This window comes from Nematolebias whitei, chromosome 19, assembly GCF_014905685.2.
Source record: "Nematolebias whitei isolate Nwh7 chromosome 19, NemWhi1, whole genome shotgun sequence".
Taxonomy (NCBI): Eukaryota; Metazoa; Chordata; class Actinopteri; order Cyprinodontiformes; family Rivulidae; genus Nematolebias; species Nematolebias whitei.
This window is the reverse complement of record NC_056516.1, coordinates 23,979,855-23,999,765: the sequence shown is the minus strand read 5'-3', so window position 1 is coordinate 23,999,765 and position 19,911 is coordinate 23,979,855. Positions and strand designations below refer to the sequence as shown.

The 19,911-nt window shown below is 37.9% G+C and overlaps 1 protein-coding gene across 1 annotated transcript; it reads right to left on the bottom strand.

The window, feature by feature from the left end:
- Window positions 1-383: 383 nt before the first annotated feature.
- On the bottom strand, window positions 384-19,675 carry susd5 (sushi domain containing 5). Its single transcript, XM_037693681.1, has 5 exons — window positions 19,672-19,675; window positions 11,328-11,505; window positions 5,332-5,441; window positions 3,896-4,084; window positions 384-2,296 (listed from the first exon to the last, which is right to left on the bottom strand). The coding sequence occupies exons 1-5, from the start codon at window positions 19,673-19,675 to the stop codon at window positions 384-386; spliced, it is 2,394 nt and encodes a 797-aa protein (XP_037549609.1).
- Window positions 19,676-19,911: the final 236 nt, after the last annotated feature.

The following is a 19,911-nucleotide window of genomic DNA, read 5'->3' as shown; positions in this document are numbered from 1 at the left end:
GGCATACCTTGTGTTGTTGTTTTTCAAAATATGTCATTTTTAGTTTCCCCAATTGAGGCACTGCTCATTTACGAGTCCATTTAGATGAAAACCTTTAAAACTAATGGATAACTATGACAAACAGTGATGGATTTATGCAAAAATGGGGTTTGTGGGGGGATTTATCATCATCTTTCGTTTGAGTTCCATCAACCAGTCTTTGTGTATTGCAATAACTTTAACTCCGCCATGGTTTGCTCGTTGAATCAGAGCAGAAGAAAGTTGTTGGTTCCTAAGTGTTCCTAGTTTCTAACAAAATGTGACGATGTGTATTCCTGCTAAACTCAACCAAATTTTACAATCTGTCCTAAAAGTCTCATGAACACTGTCCTCGTCACAAGCTTCTACACTTTTTGCTGCATCTCCATTTGTTGGCCCTGGCTGGTTGGACTTTGGCCTTTCTCATTCATCTCATATACTGAACTCTTCTGCTGCTGCCGTTTGTAACACCACACCCCGAAGATGACTGCCATGGCGACGACGCACACCAACACAGCTATGGCTGCCACTGTGGGACCTCGACTGGATGAGCTTGGAGGGTGGGGAGGACAGTTGTCATCGATGCAGATTGTCTCCCCCATCTCTCCTTCCATCTCCCCCATCTCACCGGGCAGGTTGTGCACATTGCGTTCCCCAATCACACCAGTGAAGATGTCGCCGTCGTGCACAGGAGGAGCAAGGCCATGATCGAGGAAGGGGTGCTCAGTAAGTTCGTCCAACCAGGAGTGGGTGGGAGCCGCCTGTTGAGTGTCATAGTCCAGGGTGTCTGAGTACGACGGGGAGTCTGAAGGTTGTAAATGGTCTGGGGAGGTACCAGGGGTCCTGAAGCCAGGCCTTACTTTCTCTACCACCCCTTGGTCCAGTTCAGGTGCTCTAGTAGGAGACTCACGCTTGCCTGGAGAGTTGGTGTGGGGAATCCGTCTACGTACGTCCACATCGTTGGGTCTGTCTGTTGTCTCGACAGCACGTTCACCATCCACTGGCTTTATTGGTTTTTTCATGGACTCACCATTTTCTGTTCCTTGTACAGGGTATCCATCCAACCAGGTCTCGTCTTTGGTGGTTTTGCTTCCTGCTCCCCTTTGAGTGATGTTTGGTCGTCTTTCTGTGGCTACTGAAAAGATGACTCGTGAGTGACCATCGTCATCATCATCGTCTTCATGGCTGTCATGGTTCTCATGGCTCTTGTCGTATTTGTCTTCATGATCGTCGTGGATATCATGATCTGGTAAGTGGTCATCATCATCATCATCATCGCCGTCATCATGAATACGATCTCGATCATCAAGATCATCATGATCTGGATGTTCCTCAGAGCCATCCGGGTGTTCATTATCATCATCACTATGATCATCGGTCGTATCATCGTGATCCTCATGGCTGTGCTGTTCATCGTATAGATCGTCTTGATTACCATACTCCTGAGGTCCGTAGTGAATATGATCATGGTCCTTTTCGTGTTTGTCATCATCGTCATTGTGATTGTCATAGTCTTTGTTACGGTCTCGTCTATCCTCGTGCTCACCTCGGTGCGTCACATGATCATCTTCTTCTTGGTGACTATCAGGGTCATCTGGATCATCAGTGAGGTCATCTTCATGGTCGTCATGGTCGTCATGGTCATCACGGTCATTGTGGTCATCATGGCGGCTGTCATCATGATCGCTTCCATCATCATTGTCCAAATTATCATATCTGTCTTGCTCATCGTCGTGATCATCAACATCAGTAGGATGTGAGATGTTATGCCTCTCCTGGCTCTCGTTTTCGTTGCTCTCCTGAGATTGGGCACCAGAAGCTCTCTGTTTCGTCTGCGTAACGGAGCCAGGCGATAAGGGAAGCTTCTCATCCTGGAAGGCCTCAGAGGGAAACCAGAACAGGTGTTTTTGAGAGAGAAGAGAAACAGGTTCTTCTGTAGCTTCATCTGCATCCGTCCTGATAACCTCGCTCCTCTCCTGTTCCCACCTTGGATGGACCTGCTCCTCATTTTTGTCTGATTGTCCTTCAAACGCTCTTCTGTTGTTGATCACTGTTGCTCCCATGTCATGCTCTTTTTGTTGGCCTTGCTCGTCGCCTACGTTGAGCCTGAATCTTGTCATTTGCTGCTGCAAACTTATCTCCCCATCTTGGGATGCACCTCCAAATACCTCCTCAGACACTTTGTCGTGATGCTCCTCTTGACTGTCTCTGTCATGATGTGCTTCTTCAGGGGAATCTTCGAACTTGTCCTCATAGTCTACATGACTTTCTGTTTTATCTGAAAACAGGCAGAAGAAAGATATTAATAAATCAAAAGCTACATAAATTAAATGTTGACGACTTTTAGATTCTGACAGTAAGGAAGTAAGAATGAGGCAAAACGTTTTAAACTTAGAAACTGTTTTTTATACATCTCAATACACTGACTTACAATGAATTGTGTCATATTTCAGGATGGAAATATGATAATGAGTTTTCTTGCCAAAGGACGCACTAAAACATAAACCTTCCTCTGTCTAAAGCTTGTTTTATGTATTTATTTATTTATTGCACAGATTATTGAATTTAAAGTGGATTTTGGAATTGCTGCTGGTTTAATTTAACTGTCTTGGGAACCATAAAAACCAACACTTAGATCATCTACTTTTGGCTATGGTTCCATTGTAAATAAAGATCTAGTTTAAATTGTGTTTTGAGTGATAAAATATGAATTTTCATGCATTAAATGGCTTTTTTTGTAGCATAAAATGGCTCAGATCTGACAAATACACTGTAAATTCACTATACTCACATCCCAGCGGTGGAAATGTTCTGATTGCTCAATAAATTATGTTAACAGAAATAACTCATAAATCCTCTCTCTTAATGTGATACAGAAACGTTGACTAAATCGCCTTACAGCTGTTAAAACAGTTTGGCCTCACTTTAGATAAACTATTTCTTCCAGGCTGACTGCTTTCACAGTTCAACCAAAATGTTAAAAATTTAAGAATAAAAACATCTACTAAAGAATATCGCTGGAGTGTGTCGCATACATCCATTTGTGATCATTTTAGATAAACAATAAAAAAGATTGCACGTCCACACTGGATAAGCCTTAAAAAGCAATGCACTGCTTTTAGTATCCACAAAAAAAAGGACAAACCAATAAAATATGAATTTCTTAAGCCCAAATTTATCAAGAATGGAGCTAAAATAAAATATCAACAAGGAGGAATTGAAAAATTCTGCAACATCTGTAAAACTTGCAACAGAATAGGGTAGTATTAGCATACTAAAATTAATAAACACACATTGATCAATGTAATTCTAACTTTGTGAAAGAGCACAATTTAAATGTTCGTATATGTAATGCCTTGCATCAAAAGTATGTGTCCTAAATTGCTGTTTTTATGATATACATAATTTACATAGAGGATGTAGCTTCTTGTACTATGTGAAATTCAGTAAAATGTAGAATAATTAAACATTTAATTGTGACGCATGTTGATGAATTTCTCTATGTTTGAATGCATCAAACTGTCAACATCAGACAAAAATGGTAAATAAATCTGAATTATTGTAAGAAGTTATAATGTACCTTAGGTGACATGGATTTATTTTTATATTTTATCATGCCTAAAAAATTTTATGAACCCATATGTTGTCTTTGAGACCGTTTAGAAACTGCAGCTTTAGAAAAGAATCTGGACTACGAGGCTCCTGACTTAACGTCAGAGGCCTTCTGCCTCAGTCAACACGGCCACATGAAGGCATGTCACACTGAGGTGCCACCTTCATCTGAAATCACAAGTCAACGCCTGATTAAAAAAAAAAAAAAACAGCAATGCTTCTCAGCACATCAACATTTTAAAAAGTATTTTGACATGGCTTTCACCTTTGACACAAATCTGCACCGCCCCGTACCACTCCCCGCAGCTGTCACACAGCAGGCTGAAGGCAGCGTGTCCATGCGGCATCACAAAACCTGGCAGACATGTGTACAGCAGCTCGTCTCCCATCTCAAAGCCAGAGTGCTCCTGCAGACGAGCGTTGGGGAAGGATGGAGGGTCTCCACAAGCCACGGCTAACAACAGCAACAAAAAGGAACACGTGTTAAAAAACAAAAATCATTGGTAATAATATAAAATATGGCTAAGCACAGGGCTGTATTATTAATATTGTTTGATTTTTCTTTGTTATTACTGAGGATACATAAAAATTGACACATTGTAGAAGTAATAGTTCACTATCTTTTGAAGTGTGGTTCTGTGGAAAGGTTATGAACAATAATATCTTACCTGTTACAGATAGCTGATTGGACAACCTCAGTTTGTAGAAATGGAGTTTGCCCCGTTAGAATTAAACTTTATTTCTCCAAACTGATGCAGAGGTCAGATGTTAATTGTTCAGAACATTTCTACATAATCCACTTCAAAATGAATTTTAAAGGAACCTTTTAAAGCTTTACAAAAAATTAAAACAAACAAACAACAGCAAATACAGGAACCAAGAAAATAACAATGGAATGAACTGGATGTATAAAAAAATAACGCTTTCTATGTCTTATGATTTGGTTTCTGTCAAAGTTTGCTGATGAAGCTATAGGATGCAGACACACAGGAGGACTGATGAAGGACATAAAGAATTTGAACAAAAACAACAAAAGACTGACAAGGCAGCAAAATACAAAGAACCGGTAAAGACGAGTGTTAATGGTAACAGGAAACAGGTGTGAGAAGGGCAGGACTGAGGAGCAAGAACAGACCGGGGAACGACTGAACACATCACAAGAAACAAACACAACAACAAGAGGAATACACCTTGAAACAGAAAAAAATACTTTAATAATTGTATTAAAAAACAGATTGTGGCAGTTTAACATCAGATTAGATAAAATATACTTTATTGTGCTAAAGGGAAATTGTCTAAGGCCCAAAACTGCTGCAATACATTCATGATAACAACAAACACAAGAAAACAATAAATAAATTTTAAAAAGACTAAAATTTTCCATAGATAGAACAGTTACCTAATTGTTTTTTAGTTCTTTAATAGCAGAAAGAATGAACAATTTATCATACTATTTTAATTATCAAATTCGTTCTAAATGGCAGCAAATGAAACTAAATTACAAACATGTTGCATGATTTAATCTGGTCTGATCCTCCCTACACAGATCTTCCTAAAGCATTAAGGTAAAATTTATTCCAACGCTATTTAATCTGCTTTTAGTTCATATTTTAACGGTGCTGACTCATATCACTTCCCAAAATAATTTGATAAAATCAAATCCATACCTTGATTTAGTCAAATTTTGATGCGTTTTCTGACCTTTGTCTTTGATGCAGAAGGCGTTCAGGTGTGCAGTGTCCTCTGTGCCATTTTCTGTCCTCACATTCACTGCTTTCAGCGAGCTGCCTTGAAGATTACACACAGTGCTCCTGGACACAGACAAAAATGAATGTCCCATCAATTATATTGCATCATGAGAGAGTGGGATGCGAGGGAACAAGTCAATAAGTTAGGTGAATATGAAGCAACCCCAACGTGTTTATTTCTTACATGTTACACTAAAAGGCTTGCGTATAAGGAACTATTCCATAAACAAAAAATGTCAGTGTAAGAAATGCATCTTCTGTTGTAAGTGAAGTAAGGCAGAACTATGGGGCGCCTGCACTGGTCCATAAATGTGCACATGAAACAGAACTAAGCACACAGGCATGTACAGTTCTCCACTGGTTGCTGCCTGCTTTTCTACCCTTCCAAATATTATTTCAGCGTGACATCAGGGCTGAAAAAGCCACATCGTGGCTCAGGCATGCTACAATATCAGCAGCATGTGCCACGATGATGAACGAGGAATGGATAACCCAGATTAGAAGACTTGAGTTCAATCCAATATTACATGTTTATCCAGAAGTTTAAAACATACTACCACATCCAACTCAAACTTCCTGTGTCAATCAAACCCTGTTCCCATAGCAACTCCTGGCACCAGTTAACCCTCTGAACAAAAATGTCATCACAAGTGAGATGTGTTCCATGCTTATTAATAAAAGTTTAAATATAATCCTGTGAAACGAGAAGCCGTTAATAGGAATGGCTGTTGGACCTAAAGTGTGTGAATCTGAGAGTGACTGCACTAATCAGTGTGTCAGTATTTGGAAGAATTTGACTGGCGCTGCAGTGAGACTGTGACTCATGATGCATGTCTGTGCCATGCTAACTTCAGCTTATAAGGGCAGAAGACTGAGAGAAAACAGGAAATGAACATGTTTAAATACAACAATGTTTGACTGATGGGAAAAAGAGCTTTTTTTTCCAGATTAATTTGCTTTATATTGCAGTGAAACCAAAAGCAAGATGTGCATTTGTGTAAATGTTAGTGTTCTGCGTGCAATCCGAAAAATACGGTACTGATATTACATTTATGGTTAGAAAGGTTTGTCACTGGAGTGGCAGCCTTAAAGGTACGGTTCTTGTACAACAGCAGTAGGTACTTCTTGGTACCCTTGAAGTACTTATTACAGAATAGTCTCTGATGGATTCCCAGTACAGAAAGAAGAGAAAGTACAGAAATGGACCGTTAAATGGTTCCAGCAGGAATTGTTCCAGATGTTAATTCCTTATGAAGAGGTTCTGGTTCTCCTTCATGTAGCATTAGCCTTAATAGTCCAGTTACTGCCCCAGCCAGCATGGCATTGTTTGTGTTTTTCACTCATTTTGTATCAGCATTTCCTTGAAGACCCCCAATCATCTGTTCCAAAGGTAAGCAGCCCTGAGCCAATCCAACATAGATGGTGTTTAATGAAAACATAATGAGCTTTTAAATAATTGTTGCAATTAAAAAACACATGCACATTTTTTACACAGGAAAAAGTAATCATATATTGTTGTCATTGTTGTCCACTGTTGTCATCACTCTGTTAAAATCAAGTCTCTCTTTTAAATGAGTCCCCGAGGCTCAATGGGATTAACCTGTATACTGTAAATAAAAGTTGAATGAATATAGAGTTTTGTTAAAATATACTTCTGATAAGAACCTTAAAATCAACAGTTTGACTACTTTATTCCTTCAAACACAGTCTCCTGACATCTTACGTTTAGATTATCATGCACTTTTTAATGCTTGGGGACATAAATGAATACTGTATTTTCCACCGTACACGTCGCTCCACCCTATAAGTCGCATCAGTCCATATTTGTCTAATAAAGTGGAAAAATCCATAAATACATCGCTTCGCCGTATATGTTGCATCTATTATGCGTCACTGCTGACAACCTGGAAACGTGGGGTGGTGTTGTGCCAAATAATCGATTGGCTGCCAAATGGCGGCTGAGGGAACGTGCACGAGAGGACTTTAACAAGAATTTAACGAGATTAACACTTTAAAACAATTATTTGTTTGCTCGAAATTATAGTAAAGGTGTGTCTTAGTTGAACTTTTCCTTAACAAATGCACTTTGATGGTCAAATCAGGTGCATTTCAAAAGCTGATACGCGAAACATGAATGCGCAGAGGGCGACTCGCTGTCCATTTCTTCAAAATTTAACAAGATGATCACCTAAAAACAATTATTTGATTGCTCAAAATTATAGTAAATGTGTGTCTCAGTTGAACTTTTACTTAATAAATGCACTTCAATGGTCAAATCAGCTGCATTTCGCCGGGGCGGCGCATCGAAATGAAGCTGATTTGACGGTTGCTCCAGGCAGATGACAGTGGCAGACAATGGCAAGCCATTTTTACCTATTACATGACACAATGGCATGCCATACAATTCGAGTGCCATCTAGCATGTTAGTGTTCAATATTTTCAGTCAGAATGAATGAAAACAGTCATATCTCAGCTAAAAATTGGTTTATAAATATGGGGGGAAAAAATCCATAAATATGTTGCTTCGGCATATAAGTCACAGGGCATGCAAATTATGCAAAAGACCATGACTTATACAGTGAAAATCACAGTACCTTTCAGGCCTCCATTAAAGTACATAGTGGCATCGAGGTTTAATTCTCGACCGTAGATGGTACATAAGTTCAAACTGTCCTCTGGAGGAGAAAGAATTACATGTTCCTCATTTTTGACTGCATACAGAAAAGAAAGGTCAAATTCTATATAGTGTATGAATAAAAGAAAATAAAGTAATTGCAACTTTGTAAATAAATACAACATGCCGCCTAGTTTGAATTTCTTTAATGAACAGATGCACTTTAAAAACTGTGAGAAAAGATCTGGTCAGGAGACATTTTAGTTTGCGTTGAACATGTCTCTATAGGCTCATTTTTACTTGTATTTAACTAATAAAAATCTACGAAGCTTCTGTTGAATCTTACATGCCCAAAATTTGAGCATCAAACTGTTGTTTACAATTTTGGGATACATTTTTGCATTTATGCTACTTCCAAAAGATGTTAAAATTCATACAGAGAAGGGTTTTGATCAATGAGGAGTGGGTGGAGGAGAAGAAGAACATGGTATAGGCATAAATAAGCTGAAATTCTGACGGAATATCCCCTAAAGGTTTTTATACCGCTTTATGGAAAATAAATTGTAAGATACCTTAAAACCAATATTGCATGCCCTTAAGATTGTTTTTACATTGTATGCTACAAATTCCTGAATATGAAAACCCTGTTACCGGTAAATTTGACACGCTGCTCACGATTCCTGGCACTGAGAGTCACCGAAAACAAACAGGAGTGAGGTTTGACGCTCCGGACTTATAAGAAGGGTGAAACGTGGTAAAACTTAGTGAAGGAGTGTGAAAGATGAAGTCTACGTGTAGAGAAGAGAAGCACAAAGAGTGACCCAAACTTTCAACAGTTTCTATTTTTCAAGCTAAACTTTACTTAAAAGTTTTGGAACAATTTTGAATTACTAATTTATATGTCTCATGGTATTCCAGTTAACCACCTGATGACTTTTTATATATTTATATATAAGCCTTGGGTTTGACTGTGTCGCTTCTTCACATCAGCTATTCACCCTGTTGTCCCTGATCCTGGAAACTGTGTTGATATCTTCCTGCTGTTTTCATATTTAAGGACATTTTGCTGAAATTGTGGACAAAGATGATTTCTTATTGGAGGATCGTTAATCCGCTGTAGCTCCAATGAGTAAATAACACTTGTGTTAAAAAAGCTGTGCAACACCAGAACAGAAAAACACAAATACAGAAGCACAACTCGTTATTTTTGTCTATTACGAATAGATATATTTTGGTTGTGTAAAATGCACCCTTTTTTAAGGAAGAGATGTTATTGAGGTTTTTATGTTTATGGTTATTGTTCTTAAAACGTGTTTTATGAGACTTTGTGTTTTGTTGCCAGTTTTGGCTAGGACATGTTTGTAAATGAGATTTTTAATTTCATTGAATTTCTCCTGGTAAAATAATCAAAATAAATGGGTTTTTTGGTTGTTTTGTTTCTTTAATTGAGAGCTACGGTGGCCCTGAAGTGTAAACCACAACTACAAATAAAAAAAACCACACATTCTACAGTTAAAAAAAAGACAAAAACAGTTCATTAATTTTAAATAGTGAATTGCACCTCACTACTCTGATTGTTTGCTGAGCTGTACGGAGATTGTAGTGACATAATACAAAGCTTGAGTACTGTTTTTCCCCCAAATGTTTTCTTGGGTTTGTACTAATGCTTTAGATGATACACAGAAAAAAAATCTAACATTAATTTTTTTATTTTTTTATTCTGGTTGCAGCCGATCATCACAAGCCTCACCTTAAAAGCTGATGTTCATAAAGTTTATATCAGGAGTCAATATCTTACCCGCAGCAGAAATTGGTCAAATTATCTCGATCTCACAGAGGAATCAACCCAGTGACTCCTGTCAAAGTGGTCCAGTTCCAAAGCTGATTTAACTATAATCTAAATAAATGAATAAAATCCACAGTGATGCATTCAAATGATCTTTAATGATCTTTACACTGTCAGATAATTATTTTGGAAACTAATTTTAATGTTTCCATCAGTAGCATGTTTTTTTACAAAAACGTCCAGTTAAGTGACCACAGTCAACCTGATCTTCATTTTATGTAACTTCTAAGTAAATATTGCTGCATTAATACAGGTATAAAAGTTTGTAAAATATATAAAAATGACACAATAACATTTAGAGGTAGGAGCTGATTTAAGACGTGAAACTCCATCGTGCTTGATTAGTTAGTCTATATGGTCAAAACTTCAGTTTCTCCACAGTGAGAGGACTCTGGTCACTGCCTACGACAGGTAAGATACTGACTGCTGATAATAATTCTACAAAACCCCTGGTCAGAAAAAAACTATCAATTTAACAAGATAAAATGATAGGAGTGTTTTATTGAAAGATGTCATTAGGTAACAGCTAAAAGTGCTTGCTAACCTGTTTCCAGTGTTCCCTGATTAATTCACTGCTTTTTGTTTGGACCATTCCAGGACAACACATTTTGTCACAACCTAATTTGTTCTTGTTTGCCTTTCCGTGTTCTTCCTCGCTCTGACTCCACTTATGTACGTTAATTTTTTTTTCAGTTTTTACAACCTGCTGCACGTGTTACGTTGGTCTTCTCAGGTTAAAATGATCTGCCTAAATAAATTTTGAACACCTTTTTAACATCTTTGGAGCTTGTTTCACATTTTAGCACAATTTAGTGAAGCATTTTAGAATAAGCACAACTCTTAGAAGGCACGATTTGAACACCAAATGATTACTTCACACAAATTAAATTGTAGACATGCTTATAAGAATAAAATGTCTCAACCATGTCAGTTCTTTTTAATTTCTTGGTCAAAGTTAGAATAATTAGCACTACAGCTCCTTGCATTTTTCATCCTGCTGCTCTGTATTTAAATCACACAGACCAAAATAACAAAAACTAATTTAAAGATTAGTAGATTCCCCCTCAAAGAACAGATTACACTCTGTCATTTAGCCGTCACTACCTGACTTCCTCTGGGCCTAAGTTAAGTGTGTCTGTTTGGGTTTCTGGGTGATGAAAGCAGTGTTGTCGTGGAGGTGAAGAGCATAAATGGAGGCAATTGTCGACATGACACCCCAGCTCTGAATTCCCTCATCCTCCAGGAGGAAACAGAGAAGTCTTTCTCCTCCTCCTCTCTGCTTTTCCACTCCACCTCTCCTAAAACGTGTCAGTCTTGTATCTTCCCGCACATCCACCTCCACACCGCTGCTCGCTTTACATCCTTTCTCTTTCATCCGTTCTTGGAGCCTCCATCACAGACTAAAGAAGCACGAGCACCGCGATGACCTTTGACACCTTCGGAAATCTCAAGTCTCTCTCCCATAAAAGCAAACACTTGGTTTCTTACCCCACGGTACCTCCGTGGAGCCACCCACGGACGCATTGAGAGAAGAAGCACTGGGCCACGGCGTGTCGGAGCTCCTCCACTGATGCCAGGCGGGCGTGTTGCGAGACACACCCTTGCTGAGCATCTCTGAAGCCCAGAACGCCAGAGAGGTTCCTCAGACCCAAAACAAACACTCGACCTGAGGAGAAACAGCAAAAAGTCAGAGGAAAAAAGTAAAAAACACAAAAAACTCACTAAATAAAATCTTCTTTCTCTTTATTTCCACTTTAATAATGAGACATTTGTTCACAAAAGACTACAGCTGAACATCTTGAGGAATTTAGATTTAATTTAAGTCTAAATATTTTAGGCTGATATTCTTTACTGGTCAAAATGAAGGTAGCTAATTTTTTTATTTTTTAAGACGTCCCTTCTGATCCATGGCACTTTTTCAGTTCTAACCTAAATGTATGAAATTCTAAGTCCTAAAACTGGACTGAGTTTCTCCTTTTATGCAAGCTGAACTCACGTGCAAATCACTCTCCTTCCCCAACTCCCCGAGGCTCATTTGAGTCTATGTTTTTCGGAGCAGTGCTCATTTTTGTTCGAGCTTCAGAAAAATAAAAACAAAAAAACATTTATTTAAATACATTTGCGAACTAAATTTAGCATCGCAGTAATGTCAAAACCACCTCAATGCATTAAGCAGTAAATCATAAACCATGTTTTACATGAAAAGAAACTCTCTTTGTTGCAAAAACCGGGTTTAAAATACAAACAGTTCCCTTTTTTGAGATGATGTAACATAATGTTGGTAAAGGATTATCATAGATTTTAAAATAATCAATCAGTAGAGACAAAACTCAGGAAGAATTGTGTGATTTGTCTTTTCTGATGGCTAACAAGGCATGATGACTCTTCATCGACACCTTTATTTCATATAATTTATGTTCAGAAACATTAAACCAGTATATGCACACATATCCTAAATATTTAGGATAAATCTGAAGAAAAAAATACTGAAAATGTTTGACGTTTAACTACACTGTGCACAATGCTGCACACAAACAACCCCTTCTCATCTTTAGATTTTTTCAATTTAACTGCAATAAGATATTACCCACCAAGAGGAAAATCATCAGGAATTATAAGACGGTGCCAAATAGTTTATGCACTTCCATCTGTGCACTTCGACTAAAGGGTTGCACGTCACCAACTCACTTTAAATACTTTAGTAAAAGCTCACAACTGTATTTAACACCAACCATTTATCAGTGTGCATTGAAAATGCAAACAAGTTTCTCTTTATTATTATTATCATTATTATTATTACTGCAAGAAAACTAGTGATATTTTGTTCTAATAAAACCATAGTAATTTCTAGTTGTAAAACTCATTCATGTGATGCTTGCTATCACTGTTGGTGTTTGCGCTTTGTTTGGTTTTTGAAATATTAAGCTTTAATTAGGCTTATTGAGATATAATGGGAGCTACTACTACTTCAGCTTAACATGCAGCAAAATAACTTATTTATTTTACAATTTAAAGCTAAAATAATAGATAAAGCTTTAAAGTTTAATAATGTAAATTTTAGATAACATTCTTGAGATAACGTCTAACAAGGTTGAGTCAGGTCCTCTGAACGGATCTGACTCAACCTTGTTTGATTTATTTACCTGGATTATTGAGCATGAATCAAGGAATATTTAGATAATTTGTTATGCCAGTTTAAAAATAGAAAAAACTGCATCGCCTCATTAGAAATTCTTATTTATTTACTTTTGATGGTTCAGTCATTGTAAATGTGGTAACAGGTTTGTATGTTGCTTCTCTGTCTCTGACCTCCTCAGTCATGGCTTTGCCACAGTTATTAAAAGCCAGAAGCTCAGGGTCTGGACATCCAGCAATTAGTATTCATGTAAATAAACCAAGTATTACAATGATCTGCTCGTTTAAATTAGTTTATTTTGCTGCATTGAATCATAAATGCAGTAAACAGAACCCAAAAGTGTAATTAAAATAAATTACATCTCAATATTTACTTTATTGTAATAAAAGTGTAGGTATTCCAATTGAAATTATATTAAAAACAAAAACAACACTATGCTTCCTATTTAACACAAATATAATTATGACATCTCTATGTTGCCATAGCTTTATGCGTTTCAAAACAAAATAAAAATGTTGACTATTTTCGATGTTCCCTGAATGATGGCACAGTTAATATTAGGCTCATTCAAAAGACAGTTCCACAACATAATGATAATAATAACCTTTATTTTACCACATAGATCCATTAAGAACCAGTTCTCATTTACAATGGTTGCACAAACCAGTTCTTCCTCAGACGCTTCATAAATCACAGGTGAAGCGTCCTAGTCCCGTTCACTTTGAGCCGAACCAAAAGAGGCGGAGCAGAACTCAGCTGGGTTGAAAGTGAGTGCGATGTGTGTTGAACGCCTCCTTCGTGTCATTTATTATAATGAATTAACTCACCTAATCCATCCTATTTGTGGCTAAACTAAGTAAAAAGTTGCTGTGCACCATCATCAATATTCCCCCAGTAATCAATCTGTTCTGGGCGATCACACGTTGATGTGATCAGTTTATCAGAAAGAGCGTGCAGCCTTTTGACTCAGGTTTTTACTGATTTAGTTCTTATGATTAAACATTTTTAACACCGAAACACAGATATGTGTACACCTCGGATTAAAGCAAAGACATGTGTTGCAGTTACGACTTTATTTTATTTCCCACCGCACCCATAAGTCTCTGTGCGAGCGAGCACCCCAAAGAGCTGTGTAAGATGCAAAGGATTCTGGGCAGACTGTTGATTGTAAACAGATACTATGAGTCAGAGGTTGTTCCTGGTATATAAGAGGGAAAGCACTGTTTGTTTGACCAAACAGTGTCTCAGGGTGACACCCGACCTGCCTAATACAGTGTTCTGGAAGGTAATGCTTTCGTAGGAGAGCGGCGTCTGTATACATATACACAACCTAAATACACTGTGTTGTACTGTTTGTGACTTCTTTTTACTTGCACGTTTTTGCAATCTGCTCAAGTTGTGCATTTTTGCACATTACACAGTTTATATCTCTGCTGTTATAAAAACAGAAAAACGCTGCTAACCACACATCAGAACATGTTTCCACCTCATGTACCACATACACGTGTACTAATCATCATGTATCTCTCTTGTCTCTCAATTACTTGTTTAGATTAGGTTAAATGTCTTTGTGCATTTATTATAGGTCTGTTTGTATTTAATGTACAGTTGTGTATCTACACTGTGTTGTCTTGTTTTGCAGGTTATGTTCTGTGTTGCATCGTGATCCTGGAGGAACACAGTTTCATTTCAATATGTACTTGTTCGTAGCTGACATGACAATAAAACCTCTCTGACTCTGACATGTGTAAATGACAGTAGTTGAGACTGAGATTCCTCTCTAACTAAAACATTCATCTCTTTAAAGTTTAAATCTCTTTCAAGATTTTGAACTCATCTGCAGGTCAGATTGAAGTCACTGCCGGCTGAACAGCCCTGGCATAGAGGGTGAGTTCACGCCTTTAAAACAGCCATCAAGTCCCACTTCACTTGGGTCAAAATCTCAACAGGTATGAATTATTATATAAATCTGAATAAGATAATCTTGATCTTGCAAAATAACTGCTGGATATGGGCACAAGTGACCCCCACAACCAAAAAGGAGCGGGTAAAGAAAATGGATGGATAATTCACTCAAAACACTGTTTCTCTTTAAAATAATTAGAGAAACAATATTTTTCATTGGTGTGTATTTATTTGTTTGACCATTTTAAAAACTGGTAAGCCAACATACTAAATTATATGTTTAATTTGCTTTACAATTTTTTTAATAACAGTCATGGCTTGAATGTGCAGCAAGTGAAGGAACAGGACTGCTCAGCCTCTCATACCCAACCATGACTGCATTCTGTTGAAGAGCAGGAGAAGAGGAGCACAAAGGATCAGGCAACACCTGCAAATCAAACAACCTGGGTTCAAAACCCACCTCAGCCAGGTCAAATGTTGAACAAGTTGGAGAAGTTATGTGCTTGAAGAAAAACGACATTATTAACCATATTTTGTCTTCCACCATTTTTGAACAACCCAGTTTATTTTATAACAGCCATTTAAATTTTTAATTGTTCACGACTGTCAGGAAATGATGCTATGACTCATCTAATATACTGGTTTCAAAGACGTTTAGGCCTAAATTTCAGCTGTTCTAATACTTCTGCCGAGGCATGCTCATCATGCAATAACATACATTTCAATGCACACTTGTGTTTTTGCAAAAAAAAACAACAACTATTTTTTCTCTAGTTAATGATTTTTTTTGTTTGTCTTCTGAATGAAAATTGGCACAAAATGTTCACTTACCATCTGCGTTCACAACAGAGGTCACAACAAGACAAGCCAGGCATCCAAAGAGCAACGACTGGACATTCAGCATGGTTTTTTTCTCCTCCGCTGAAGTCAAATCTGATTTTTTTTAATGGGGTAAAAAGGCTCCAAAAACTTCCAAATGACTGTGTTCACCAGCTTGTTGTTGGAGGTGACAAAGACAAGCAAACACCTGCTTTTCCTCTCTTTCTGTCAGAGATGGACTGCGCTCTGGGAAGAGAAGCTCGTCAACAAGAGAGGATGTTGGAGGGGGAGTTAAGAAAAAAAAAAAATCAGGACAGAAAACGGAGTGCTGCGGCTCTGGAGGCGCAGTTTATCACCACAAATAGTCGCAGTGACCAGCAGATGAAGCACCTGTGTGAAAACTCGCGTCCTCCTGTCAGTAAACACGTCACGGCTCAAAATATTCAGGGTGGGCAGAGGGCAGCCGCTTCAGACAGAGACAAGGATGATGATCAAGTGAGCCAGCCTCAGTCCCACTAGTGTTCACAAAAGCAAAAATGTTCAAATCAGCGAGGGAGGAGGGAGTTCAATTGGGCAAAACTGTGAGGGAAGGGGAATAAATCTACAGAAAGCAATAAAAATCACCACTGTAACTTGTTTTCCATTCAGTTTGTTTAAACAATACCAGCTTGCTGTAAAGAATGCCGTAAAAACGTCATTCAGCTGTTTATTTTCTGCACAATATATGAATTATTTAGAAGAAAATGTTGCTGGTTCATGTTGAACTATATGGCACAGTAAAAATTAATGGACGTGTTCATATAATATAATAGTTATGACTGAAGCTGAAGAGACTAACGTGGTTGAAAAAGGAAAGTGTTGATATAAAACAGAGGATTTAATGTTGGATAAAAATACCCTCTATTCATCTTATTAGCCACACTCGACAGCAGGAGATTTATAACTGGTTTTACTTGCAAGGGCAGACGTTCACAACAGGTTACACGCATGTACAAAAGTTACACGCATGGAATCCAGTCACAAGAATCTGCCACGGGCAGTGTGCGAGAATTGTTTTTATAACCTTATCAGCTCTCAGGTCACAGACAGACTGATTACCTCGGCCACACAGCTGCACATGCAGGATCAAATCAGTTCCTCATTCAGCCCTCTCTGAGAGACACAAGAACTCTCTGGTAACTCAAACACATGGTTCATGGGCAGTTAACGTTCTCAGCCATAGTGTTAACAAACATCCATAAAACCTTGACCTAAAATCCCCCGACATTCAACAAGTTTATACTTCTTCAGACTTCCTTTTAAACACAACATAGAGTTGTTCAGTGTGTATTTTCTACGTATTATTATTAATATTACATTATTGTTTGTTTTGTCTTTTTATTCATAACTTGTTTGAAATCAATAATTAAATTTTACTCTATACCAACTAAATTTACTGTCCCAATTCAAGATGGCCACCATAGTAATTGACCTTTGCAAACTGTAAAATGACTATAACTAATTCAATTTCACATACGTGACGCGGGATGATAAACTGAGATCGAACACAGGCTGCAGTGACAAGCATGTGAAATTGTTAATTCATGTCGTAATAGAGATTTGTGTAGAAACGAGCCTGTAAAGACACCGTCTATTGACCCCTCTGACTCAAATAACACAGTCTTCAAACTCCACCTTTAAATTCAAGTTTTCTTACAGGTCAGAAATAATCCTTTAATTTTTCTTCTTTAATCTTTTGCCTGCTCCCTTCTTCGGAGGTTGCCTCAATGAGTAAACTCATATGTGAAATATTCAGCAAGTGTTTCACTCCGGGTGCCCATCCTGACACAACCTGGGCTCGAACCTGCAACCTCAGGATTACACGACCACAACAAAGACCACAGAAATATTGCAGCCAGTGATGCTTTGACCATTTTCTTTTCTGTCATCTACCATAGCATCGGGAAATTCCTTTGTATGTTTGTCATCATTGCGATATTCCTCTCTGCGGCTCATTTAGCTAACACAAGTCACAAATTTACAGTATTTTTCAGACTATAAGGCACAATTAAAATCGTTAAATTTGCTCAAAAATCAACAGTGAGCCTTATAATCTGGTGCCTTACGTATTAATTCTGATTGTGCTTACTGACCTCGAACTGATTTTATGTGGTTATTGTGAATGCTTTATAATCTAGTGCACCTTATAGTCTGAAAAATACGGTAAGTTAAGACTTGTGTTAGCTGAGGTCATGTGCTGCTCTCTAACATTCAAAGATGCTCCTAGTGAAATGACTTGTTTCGTCATCAAACATCAGGATGATGATGATTATAACAATTAAGACGTGCATTTCTTTTATTTTCTTTAAGAAGAAAGAGACAGACAGCCACGGCCCATATGGAGCTTTCCTTAGACCTTTGTTTCAGTGAGTCTGCAGGAGAAGATAAAAGCCACACATACACAAGATGCACAATTGTAAGCCTAAATTTAGCCACACTAAAGCCTGTATAAAATGCTGCACACGGAGAATTAATGGTATCACAGCATGTGCGTGCTTTGAAGTAAAGGCATGAATGCTCCTGTGTTTCTCAGTTTGCACGCTGGTGTGTTAAAATGACCCAGGTGAGGATGGGGTTAGAACTGTAGAGTAACGTCTGACATCTAGTCCTGTCCCCGGTTTTTATCACCGTCATTTTCACTGAAAGAAAGCGTAAATAAATGAGAAATAACAAAAAGTATGTCTTCTCGTTGAAAACAAGACTGTTTTAATCCTTTATTAGTGTCATTAAAAATAAACAGGCACATTAAAACCTCGAATCACCTTTTTTATACTTTGCTTTAAACATTTTTTAATTATTATGTTTATGTATTTAGATTTTATTGTAAATAATTTGTATTAAAAAGTACAATTTTTGAGGTTTTTTTGCAGTAGACTGCTACTATCGAAGTGCCTAAAAATACTATTTTTCTGTTAGTGCACACAATTTATCTCTGGATTTAGGTGCATTTCACACAATAAAACAATACAACAACAGTTTGGCATAAGAGCTGGATTTTAAAAAAATGAGTCAAAAACACCACAATGGCTAAAAAATGAAAAACAAACAAACACAAAAAGTGAAAATTCCTCTAAATTGGTTATATTTCAGAGCTTTTCAACTAAACTGCTCAGGGAGCTACAGTTACTGAAAGCCAAGAGTTCAGGGGCTGGACATCCAGCAGTTATTGTGATTGAATAAGTTTGTTTTATGGTTTAAAATCTAATTTTATTTAAAAATGAACCCAATGGTGGACCGAACCGAGCTCACCCGTGGGCCTGATTTGGCCCCTGGGCCACCAGTTGAATAGCCCTGACCTATATAACATATAATAAGCTCAATATAAGATGAGGCCTGTGAAAAGTCAAAGTGTGATGAGACAAGCTAACATGAAAAAACTAACTTTATTCAACAACACAAAAAATATGCAAGTCTTTTAAAATGTCTGAATACATTTGTTTAATCAAATTATACAGCATACGTCACTAAAAGACAAAAACACTTTGTAACATGCAAAAATTCAGGTTCTTAAAGTGGTCAAGAAGTGTCTCTGTGTGTGTGTGTGTGTGTGTGTGTGTGTGTGTGTGTGTGTGTGTGTGTGTGTGTGTGTGTGTGTGTGTGTGTGTGTGTGTGTGTGTGTGTGTGTGTGTGTGTGTGTGTGTGTATGTGTGTGTGTGCGCGATAGGTTTTATCTTATTTCTGCTGTATTAACAGTGAAAGCTACGGATCAGTCTGGGAGGCATATCTAAATGTCTGCACACAATTCAGAAACGTTTCTCTACAGAGAAAAGTGTAAACGAGACTTTATGATGTCAGACATTCTCTAAGGAGTGACGCCGGGTGTTTGGATTCACACTTTGTCATTTCCTTTCTTTAACATCTTTCCTTCAGTCATTGCAGTCAGGTCGCTCTCTCAGTCACCTTTCTTTTTATTTCTCTTTATTTTTACCTCACCCATCGCTCTGACACTGCTCATGCTCTTACGGATCTCTACTTCACGGGTCTGGACGAGGAGATCAGGTGTGCCAGGATGCCGGCCTCCTGCACGGCAGTTATTTGTGGAGGGGTGGGAGCGAGACAGGAGGAGAGACAGAAATTCACACCTGATCTCCTTCGACGAGGCTGGTGAAAATTGTTCTTGTTGCAGATGTCTTGGGGGTGGAAACTTATCCAGACATCACACAGGTGTGTAAT